General features: G+C 48.7%; 2 protein-coding genes across 4 annotated transcripts; one reads left to right on the top strand and one right to left on the bottom strand.

The window, feature by feature from the left end:
* The first annotated feature begins 254 nt into the window (after window positions 1-254).
* Window positions 255-2,760, top strand: LOC133897877 (FCS-Like Zinc finger 10-like). Of its 3 annotated transcripts, XM_062338712.1 has the most exons (4): window positions 258-589; window positions 676-751; window positions 854-1,757; window positions 2,217-2,760. In XM_062338712.1, the coding sequence occupies exons 3-4, from the start codon at window positions 892-894 to the stop codon at window positions 2,359-2,361; spliced, it is 1,011 nt and encodes a 336-aa protein (XP_062194696.1). In that variant the 5' UTR covers window positions 258-589; window positions 676-751; window positions 854-891; the 3' UTR covers window positions 2,362-2,760. The 3 variants fall into 3 exon arrangements, with proteins under 3 accessions (XP_062194704.1, XP_062194696.1, XP_062194691.1); XM_062338720.1 differs by lacking the exons at window positions 676-751; window positions 2,217-2,760 and adding an exon at window positions 1,829-2,209 and having other exon boundaries at window positions 255-589; XM_062338707.1 differs by lacking the exon at window positions 676-751 and having other exon boundaries at window positions 259-589.
* A 619-nt stretch (window positions 2,761-3,379) lies between these two features.
* Window positions 3,380-8,535, bottom strand: LOC133902325 (uncharacterized). Its single transcript, XM_062343924.1, has 5 exons — window positions 8,509-8,535; window positions 5,741-5,884; window positions 5,384-5,650; window positions 4,669-4,734; window positions 3,380-3,652 (listed from the first exon to the last, which is right to left on the bottom strand). Exons 1-5 carry the CDS (start codon window positions 8,533-8,535, stop codon window positions 3,503-3,505), a joined length of 654 nt encoding a protein of 217 aa, XP_062199908.1. The 3' UTR covers window positions 3,380-3,502.
* Between the last annotated feature and the right edge of the window lie 2,383 nt (window positions 8,536-10,918).

Genomic DNA, 10,918 nt, shown 5'->3' with positions numbered 1-10,918 from the left:
GATAGCTATCATGATATCAATTATCATAACAACTATTTATTCATGTCGTTAAATATCATGACCGGTAACAGAACCATTTTTTATATTATTTCTTATAGGTCCATATATAAAAAAAGTTTATAAAAAATTAAATTCTAAAAATTCCACTATATCGATGAGAGCTCGAACCGTACTTTACGTGCAGGCCGTATTTCTATGTGTACAGTACGTGCCTCCCTTTCTCTGACATCCATGAATGGCAGCGGAGGTGGGTGGTGGACTGGTGGTGGTGTATCTCACAAGCCTCGACTCGCACTCTCTCTCCTCTCTCTTCTCTCTCTGCGTCTCTGATTTTGATGCATGCAAAGGGACAGAGCGAGGAGAGAGAGGGGTATCAGTCGTACAAGTAGGAGCAGGACAGTGTGATTTTACTGCCACTGTGTTCCCTCCTCTCTCCTCAGTCCTCCCTCGTCACAGCCTCGGCTCCTTGCATCTCCTTTTGCTTCCTCCCCTCTCGCACAAAGCATCGCGGAGTGCGTGAGGGAGAGAGAGAGGAGTTGGAGGAGGAAGAGAGATACTGACTGCTAAAGGCGAAAGAGAAAAGGCAAAGGTGAGGTGGTGCCGCGGGTGCTTGCATTGCTCTGCTTGCTTCCCCTTTCCTTGCCTTATTTCTTGCTCACGATATGGACGAGGTAGTTGTTAATCCGGTGCGTGCGCCGTGCACCCTGAGACGAGAACGAGATGCCTTGATAAGAACGAGAGATTTCTAGTGGTAGGTGATCTTAGACGCGGACGCCGAGATGCGAGATCGTGCAGATGCGCGTCGGATGGGATAAATTTGTAATCTTTGCCTTGTTCTTGATCCTGGTTTCAGGAATTTGGCGGCGCGGCGTGGCTCACCGGCGACCGGCGATGCTGCGGAGGATGGTGTCCGACCCGGCCCCGGTCTCCTCCGGCGGGGGCGGTGAGGCCAGGCCCCGCGGCGGCGCCGCGCTCTTCGCCGTGCCGCGGCTGTTCGTCGTGCTCGCCCCGAAGCGCGCGCCGGACGGCGAGTCGTCGCGGAGCCCGACGTCGCCGCTTGACCCCAAAGCGCTGCTGCTCCGGTCGCCGCGCTCGCCGAGGACCTGGGACACGGAGCCGGTGGGGCGCGGCCTCGTGGACGCCCTCGCCGGCGACGCCAAGAACTGCCTGCTCAGCCCGCGCCTGCGGCTCAAATCGTACAGCTCCCTGCCCAAAAACTTCGGCGGCGGCGGCGGCCATTCGCAGCCGGAGCTCGGCAAGACGATGTCTTGCCCCGCCCCGGACACGGCTGCCGCCGGCGGCATGTCAGTGCCGTGCAGCAGGTTCTTCCACGGGGATCTGAAGTCTGGTCCGGAGGCCACCCAGTCGGATGGCGCTCACCTCAATAATGCCAAGCGGCACGCGTTCGGTCTCGGCAAACTCCCGGGGCCGGGCTCGCTGCCGGCATCCATAGCCGCCGGCGCCCGGCGGTTCATCGGGTCGGTCTCGGCGAGCGAGATCGAGCAGTCGGAGGACTACACTTGCATCATTGCTCGCGGCCCCAACCCCAAGACGACCCACATCTTCGGGGACTGCATCTTGGAGCCCCATACGGTTGGGGAGACAGACGAGGCCGTCATGGAAGTGCAGGAAGGAGCTGCAGAGTCCTACTGGGTGGTCAAGTGCGCCCCGGAGGCCGCCGCCACCACCGTGGACTTCTTGGGTTCTTGCTTCACTTGCAAGAAGAAGCTGGATGGCAACGACATTTACATTTACCGGTATGTCGATGCGATCATCGTCTTGTTTTATCGATTCTACTAAAGAGCTGATTATTCTGTTTTTGCATCAGTTGGATCATTTGAGGAAGCATTTCAGGTTGAAGAGATCTAGTGCAGAATGAACATCGATCCGGAAATATTAATGCGCTTAACTAATTACTGCATTGATCATCTGGGAGCATTGCTAATTCTTTTGGGAGAAAAAACCTTTGTAAATGCAAAGTGGAATAGTAAATTGAGATGAACAGCATGCTGAATTATTACTAGATTCACTTCTTGTAGTTGGAGATGGTTACAAAATGGAATAGTTGAAAAATGCGAAATGCGAAAGAACGATGATAAACTGAACATACTGCTTTGGTGCTCATTCATCTGTGTGTATATTTGCTTAAACTGAGTAACTGTTCTGTGAATCAGAAAGAAAGAGGCACTGAACAATTTTGATGTATGCTGTTGCAGTGGCGAGAAGGCATTCTGCAGCGCCAATTGCCGGGACCAAGAGATCCTGATCGAAGAGGAAGCCGAGAACAACACCACCAGCGGCTCATCCTGCTCCTCCTTCCACGACGACATCTTCATGGCCGGCATGGTCGTCGCGACATGACCTCCGGCGCATTTGCACTGAATTTTTCCTCCTTGCATCATACAAGGGGATAGATGATCCTAGACGATCGATCACCGGTGCACATCGCCGTTCATCATCAGTTTGTTGTTTTTGATTCAGCAACTGATGATGAAGTAGAAGCGGTGTTCATGGTGGGTCATTGTCGCTAGTCCTGGAAACTTGCAGAGATCTGGGTTTTTTTAGAAAGGGAGAGGTCGCCTGCCTGCCTGCCTTTAGCACTGTAGTTTTGATCCTAAGGCTGCTGGCCAGTGCCCCCCACCCCCATCCTTTCTTTCTCTTTTCACTTTCTTCTTTCCTACTCTTAGCAGCAGTGACTGTGTCTGCACATTGCTGCATTGTTCTGTCTCTGAGATAATGACATTGAGCTGCTTTGAGTCATTTCCATTGCTCTTTTACTCTGTGCAGTAGTAGTACTGAAACTGAAAGGGCATGTGATGATGGTCTAGCCAGTAGTTGATTTCCACCGGTACATCAAAGGCATCTTTTGCCTTGGCCCATCTCAAAACCTAGGCCTAACTATGGGTTAAAATCAAGAAAACTGCATCCTTAACTACGGTCAAAGTGTGTAACAAGTTTCTCACTCAAGCCATCTTAGAACTAATTAAACCGGTCTAAAAGCTATGGCAACCAAACCATCAGAATGTAGGATGTTGATAGCCATCGTCAAGCTCATTGTGCCAGATTTTCTAAGTGAGAGCCTAGTGGCGGCGTCCTCGTGCCATCGTTTCCCCCATCTCTCCTCCATCCTCCTTCTCCCCCCTCTCCGGCAGGGGTGTTGCACGCAGGATTCGGCCACTGCGCCTTGATTCTTGCCCCTTCCGGTCGGATCCGTCAGGTTGAGGCTTCTCCCGGTTGATGCTCCGAGGCTTGCGGCAATGTTGCTAGTCGACGCCACCGGCGTCCTTTTCGGTTCCCAACGCGTTGGTGTGCGGCGGTACGGCTAGGGGGCACCGACGGATTTTGTCACACCCGGTTTTAAAGGAAACAACCAGATGCATTCCACATGTATGCCAGGATCAAGTTTACATACATGCAGCGACGTCATTAGTGATAACATAAACTGTGTCTCAAATAACGTAAACAATCCTTACAAAAGGACCCATAGGTCTGAAAGAAAATACTAATAAATCTTCAATTGGCAGCGGGACACCCATCCATCCACAGGCGTTGTCCGGGGGAAACACCAGCCTAGGACATGGTCTTCAATCAACGCCTTCTTCCTTCTAGAAATCAGCGTCCTCGCCCGGGACTTCCTCGAAGACTTCACCTTCTGAGCAGCATCCGAGGGTAGGGAAAAGGCAAGCGTGAGTACATAAAGTACTCAGCAAGTGGAGGAAAAATATGACATGCAGGCTATTGACAAGGAAAGTTCAACTTGGGGATTTACTGCGACTATGCTCAGCTAAAACAGACTCAAACAACCTAGCAATCCTATTTACTAGATTTTTATTCCAACAATATAAGAACATAACTCATCGGATTCCATCCGACTACCAGACTCACCAGATATCCCATATCCGGCTACCGACTCATCGGGAGTACCACCTCCCGACTACCCAAACCAACCCTTAAAGTTCTCATCTAATCCTGAAGAAGTCCAAGCCGCTCTTGACCGTGAGCACGGCTGATCGATCAGTTATTTACTCTGCAGAGTTTGCACACTTTACCCACGAGTCGTGATTCCCTTTTTGCCTTACACTTCCGGGGTGTATGGCCGGGGTCTCACTACAAGGCTGTTACAAAGTATCTCCACATCTATAAGCACCCACTGAGGTTTCACCGCTAACAGGGATCCCATCCACTGCAGAGGCCCCCTCTTGTGCCAACAGACCAACCATTGGTGCGTATAGAATGCGAAGAACACTAATTACTTAGCCAGGCCGTACCCATATAGGCCTCATGGTTGTGCTGTTTTGCCAGGTTACAGGCTCCAAGAACCGGTCCTTAGGATCCCACACAAGAACATACACAAACCCTGCTGTATAGCTCCACCACATACTAGCCATCCAGTTGGGATCCCTAAATTCAAGTTACTACAAGGTTATCAATTCTCCCAAGTACTTGTTCCATAGTTATTAATCAAAGTTCATAATGATTCTAATCCATGACTGCACTAGCATGACTACCCTTTTACAGGACCCAAAAACCCCAAAAGAGGCTACAAGGAATGGCCATACAAATTCTAGTAAACCCTATTCATGGGATTCAAAATTAGACAAGCATGCAACTAAGGAAAAGAAAACTATAATGATCTATGGTTAAATCAAGGTGATCAAGGACACTTGCCTTCGTAAGTTGGCTGCTCAGAATCTTCGAAAACTTGGTCTTGAATGCTGGCACTCTGCTCTCCTCCTAAGCCGAAGAATACACCGGAAAGAAATAACAAAACAGCTAAGTACAACACACTAAACAGGAGAATCTAACTCTAAAAAAGGCTAAGAACGGAAAGTACACGCTGCTACGATCTCGGGGGCGCGAAAATCACCTAAATCGGAGGTCGTATGGAAAAGTTACACTAATTCTACTCTACAGGGGCTTTTCTGAAAGTTTGCAGGGACTAAATTGTAAAACAGATAGTTCTAGGGGCTTAAGTGCAAAGTTCAGGGACCTAAACATAATTACCCTAAAATCTAGGGGCCTTATTGCAATTATCCTATAGTCCAGGGGCCAAATTGCAATTATCCCGAACTATCTAAGGGCCTGTATGCAAAAACAGTGAAGCCTAGGGGTTTCCTTGCAAATCTCCCTATTTTCCGAGAATAGGTGGAATTCTTTTTATACTGAAAATCCTAATTAATGCGCAATGCTGACGTCACAGGCTGACTGGGCATCCACTGCTGACTGGGCTCTGCCACGTAGGACAGGGGCATCCACGTGGCGCACTTACGTGTCTCTGCTGCTGACTGGGTTTAAGAGGGACACGTGGCGCAATCTGGACGGCTAGCGAAGGGGTATCTTTGCGATCTAATCAGGAACGTTCAAAGGGGATCCGACGGCTAACCTTGAATCTTCCTTCTCGGGTCGGCGGCGCGAGCTCAGGGCGGCGGTGCTTGACCGGAGAGTCGCCGGAGTGGAGCTCCGGTGGCTGGACTTCGACGGCGAGCGGCGGAATACGGAGAGGAGACGACGGCGAACCCGATTGAGCAACACGTCCGCGTCGGGGTGGCTTCCAACGGCTCGGCGACGGCGAGAGGCGGCGGCGGGATCGGAGCTCGGTGAAGGTGCCGGTGCGACGACGGAGCGGCTCGATTGGCGGTCGGGAAAGCTTCTAGGGAGGCATGCGAAGACGGAGGAGGCATCAATCGACCGAAATATGGCTCAGGGAGCGCTGACGACGGAGAGAGGCGGCGGCGCTTACCGGTGCGCGATGACGGCTCGGTCTGGCGGCGGAGAAGCGTCGGCGAGCAGCGAAACGGGCTCCTCCCGCTACGGCGAAGCTGGCGGCGAGCTCGGACACGGCGGGGAGGTTCGGGCGCGGAGGATTGCTCGGCGACGGCAGCGGCTAAGGCGCTCGGTGAGCTCGGGTTCTTGCGCGTGTGCAGGGGGGAAAAGGCGGCGCTGCTGGGGTTATATAGGCGAGGGCGGCGCAGGCTGTTGCGGGGCGCAGCGCGTAGGGCGGACGGCGTGACGAAATCGGACTCGGCGCGCGGCAGTTCGGGATCGGTTTGGATACGGGCGCGGGTTGTTGCGGGGCGCGGCGGAGACGACAGAGCTGACGGGCGGGCCCCTCTGGCAGCGACGCGCGCGCGGGGTGGGCTGGGCTGGAAGCAGATGGCGCTGGGCTGGGCTACGGAGAGAAAACGGGCATCACAGATTTCACGCACATGAAAGGATCTAATGACCCTAGAGGGAGGGTGAATAGGACACTAATTTAAAACTAAACCAACTACCAATTTCTAAAAAAAATAATCTTAGCCTAGAAAGCAACTAGACGATATAGCGAGCTAGAAAGATAAGAACACACATGCAAGTATATAAAATATAAGTAAAGTGCGGAATTAAAACTTGCATGAAGGAAATGCTAGAAGCTAAATGCAGATGTAATAAGAGTAGGGAAAGAGGACACTGAATTTTTTCCGAGGTATCGAAGAGTTGGCACTCTCCACTAATCCTCGTTGGAGCATCCACACAAGGATGTCGCTCCCACTTGAGTCACCGAGACTCAAGTACTCACTAGTGATTTCTACTTCTCCATCTCCGAATTAGCGGACATCAAAACAAGTACACGAGCTTCCCGGGGCTCCCACAAGATCTCCAAGAGCTCACCGAGAACACCTTCAATCTCCACGACCGGTTAGGTGTTGCCAATCACCAATAGTAATAAGCTAATTGGTTCACTTGATCCCAATCAAGACTAAAACAACAGCTAGATGCACACTCACTGCTCTTGGAGTACTAATAGAGTCTTTAATCTTCAATTAAGAACTTGCAAATCACTTTGAGTGCTCTCCCTTACCTTTAGATGACACACAATGTATATGAATGCTTCTGGATTACAAGAGAGACGAATGAAATCAAGTGATGAGGTATATATAGGTTAGAGGTCCAAATCTAGCCGTTGCCCAACCACTCACTTTTTCTGTGAACACCGGATGGTCCGGTGCACATGTCTCTGTTAACACCGGAAAATCCGGTGAGTTAACTTTTTCAATCTGCTGATTTGACAGTTGTCGGTAGCCATTGCAAAATGTTCCGATGTTCTTCCATATAGCATCACCGGATAATCCGGTGAGTTCTACTCTATTTTCTAAAAAATACGAAGCTTCTGTTAAATAGCCTGGTGATGACTCCTTTAATTCACTTGACAATTTAGTTAGTTCAACTCTGATTTTCTTCAAAAGTATCGAGCTTCTATTAAATGGTTTGGTGTATGAACCCTTTAGTTCACCGGACAATTCGACGCTTATAACTTCACAATTCTCTGAAAAATAATTCTTCTGTTAAATGCTCCGGTGTATAGTTTCTTTCATCACCGGACAATCCGGTGAATTCAGTTGAAGTCTTATCAAGAAGGATAAATAGTCTGGTGAGAAAAAAATCCTTCTTACACCGGACAATCCGGTGAAAAAAAACTTCCTGACACTCGTCTAATTCAATCGACTTTGAGTTCTAACTTCTCAACTTCTCACCCATGGATTTATTTGAGCTACCTAGTGCTAGATTTTTTCAAGTATGCATCCAACTATATCTAGACTCAATTAGATCAAGGTACAACACTTAGCCCCTCTTTATAGTACGGTCAAAAGATAAAAAATGACATATAACTACTCCAAATGTCCTTCATCACCTTATGACACTTAGAAGTAGAAGGTCCTTAATCTTGACGTAAAAGTCATTTAATCGATCAATAGAATTCCATAAGGGACCAAGAAAACCATTCAATCATTGAGAATTAAAGAATTTGAATTCCTTCAAAACATACGCATTAGTCACAATGATATGGTTATCATTAATCACCGAAATACTTACCACTTACCTAGGTGCCTAGATACTACATCATGGGCTGCTGCTACCGCTCGCCGCCGGTGGGTTCTGCGCAGCAGGTTGTCAGTCGCCATCTTGCTCTTGGTGCTCGCTGGTTTCTTCGGCTAGAGGAGGTCGCGCCAGCTCCCTTCCCTTGTGCTCTCGCCAGGAGGGTCAGAGACCTGTTGTTGTTCATCGGGATGGTGCTACAGCATCGTTGGGGCTAGCTCCGTCGTCTCGTGGGTGGAGCTGGTGTTGCGGGACACGGTCGTTGCCCTTGTCAGGTTCGGCTTCGCCATTTCATTGTTGCTCTATTTGATTATGCTAGAGCTGATGCTACAATTGGGCACATCTGTGCTCGCCTCCTTGCCTCATCACGTCTTCTTTGCTCCTTTCTTTGGTCGGATCTATCTCTTTCCCCTCAAATCCATCCTGTGGGGAGCTTGGCAGTTTGGTAGTGGCTCGAGACTCGTTATTGGCGCTACAACCTGTGGGGGCTTTTTGGGGCGGCGCGCTCTCAAAGGCAGCGATCGCGATGGATGCGGCGTGTCTTCAATGTAGGCGCTTAGGGGTGGGGGTCGTGAGCGAAAGCTCAGGTCGACAATCTTCTTGTGCCAATGTCGATGACGCCTGCAGACGCCATTTCCTCTCTAGAGTCGATACTGTAGCATCTCTCCTGCCCTTGGGCATCTCTGGGTGTAAAACTTGCCCTGATTTTCGGTTGGGTGATGGCGGTGTTTGACGTCGCTACCTTCCTAAAGGTATCGTCTCTGGAAGCCATCGATGTCGTCTCTGAAAGCCCTCATGCACTCGTTGGCAGCATCTAGTTCTTCTGTTCAAGATGTACCGCGCCTTTGGTGCCTCCGACTTCTTCTGCAAGTTAGCCCTTACGCCTCCACTTAGTGCGATGGCGTTTTCCAGATCATGTGGTGTTCTCAAATTTGGTTGTTGCTTGATGCCCACTCTTGCTGACTATCTGGGGGTTTGGTTCGGCGTGGAAGCAGGGCTCCGTCAACCAAATTGCTGTTGGTGGATGTTCAGAATATTGGTTTGGTATGCGAGTTGAGTTAGGTTGCGCTCGGGTGTTTGTTGGTTGCATCATGTGTTGTGTGCGTCGCTGTGTTGTTCGGTGTCATTTTCGTTAACTTCTTCTGTAGGTTCACCTCTATGTCCTCGCTTCACGACGGCTTTGCATTCAGTTTAGCGCTTCACGATAGAGTTTTGGTCCAATGCGGACTCCTCCAAAACGATGTGCTACCGACTTGTGTGTCAGAGAGGTGCGGCGTGAGAGCAGAGCTTCGCTGACCGAGTTGTGAGGGTATTAGTTGTTTGGTTTGGTTAGTGCACGAGTTGAATTGGGTTGGTTCTTTCTGTTATTGGGTTTGTGCTTTTGGTATGAGCATTGTCTGTGAAGTTATGATCATATTATCGTCTTGAGATTGTCTGTCGGTTTTCTTTAGACTATACAATTGTAAGATTTTCGGATCCAATTTTACTTATAAATTAAGCCAATTCTCTTATTCTATAAAAAATTCGATAATGCTCCTATGGTCATTTCGGGGAAAAAAAGAGCCTAAGTGGCTAATGCTAATTTTGATCTGGAACCAATTGAGGACTGAATTTCCGTGACCGACGGCGGCGATGATGCAAGGAAGAATCAAGGAAGCATCGCTGAAATCCATGATCGGATCAGGTGATTGCAGCAAGCATGGAGGAGGATGGATCCAATTTCTCGCCTACTCGCCTGTTTCCACAAATGGGCTCTGCTGATCAGGGAAAATAAGCCTGAACAGAGCAGAACAGAGCAGCCGTTGCGTTCGGAAGGCGCTACTTGTATTGAATTCAGATTTCAGAGGCGCCCATACCTCGCTGCCATTATGCACGCTGCACTCGGAGCAGCGTCTGCGTCTGCGTCTTTTATTTGGACGGCATATGTCGTTGGATGCGTCTGCGCTTCTGCAAACCACGGGTGCATCACTGCCTCAGCATTTGCCGATGCAGGTGACGTTTTCCACCGAAAGCCGGTTTCAAATTTGAATCTGGTGCCGGCCATTTTCGCCAGGAGGAAGAGATGGAAAGGGACTGATAAGAAGATTTGATACCGAATGAGTAATTTTTTGCAAAATTACAGATAGCTTGATAAAATTATCATAAAACTAGTATATATTTAAGAAGTCGTATCGCAAACCTTTAGATTTAATTTGCCAATGTAACACAAAACTATAGATTTAATGAGTTTTATATCAAAACTACATATTTATTGTACCTATCACAAAAATATAGAATTTATAGGGCTAAAATTTGTAGTTTTGTGATTTGTCAACACACTAAATATGTGGTTTTGAGACAATTTGCACACTAAACCTGTGGTTTTTAGAATATTTCTTATATCTATAATTTTGTAATATATTGGCACATTAAATCTATAGATTTGTAATATAACTTTTAAATATGTAGTTTTGAATTTTGCAAAACTATACGTAGTTGTGAAATTTACTCGGTGCCAAAATTTTGGGAAATTGCAAATAACCCCTATTAGTCACTTCAAGTTACAAATGCCATCTATTAGTAAATTGTTGCATTTATTTCCCTACAAGTTTAATCCTATTACAGAATTCCTCATCAAGTTTTGCAATGTTAATATATTTGTCGTGACATGAGCTCAAGTGCTCCGATTAGGAAAATTGAAAAGGCTCGAACTCAATGTGAGGCCCAATAAAGACAACTAGCAGGCCTAGGGCTTCAAGCTAAAGCCCAGAAAAACAACAAGAGCCCACACTAGGGAACTCCCCTGGGCCTACTGGGCCGGGCCCCATCGGCACGTGGCCAAATCTCTCACACACACTCCGGATCAGACTGCTCGTGGGACCTGTCACCTCACCGTCCGTACGAAATCCCCAAAACACCCTTCAAAAGTATCGCCTCTTTAAGCTTCATGCGCCACTCTCTAGGATAGTTTTGTCATTCCAGTAACCCAACTTGTTTACGCGCACGGTTGATGGCTCCCCACCCAGATAACACCCCAAACCACCCTCACCGGCAAGCGCTTTGAGATTCGTGCGAAGCCAAAACG

Source organism: Phragmites australis, chromosome 2 (genome assembly GCF_958298935.1).
Source record: "Phragmites australis chromosome 2, lpPhrAust1.1, whole genome shotgun sequence".
NCBI classification, from domain to species: Eukaryota; Viridiplantae; Streptophyta; class Magnoliopsida; order Poales; family Poaceae; genus Phragmites; species Phragmites australis.
The sequence above is the reverse complement of the archived record's forward strand: the minus strand, read 5'-3'. Positions and strand labels throughout refer to the sequence as shown.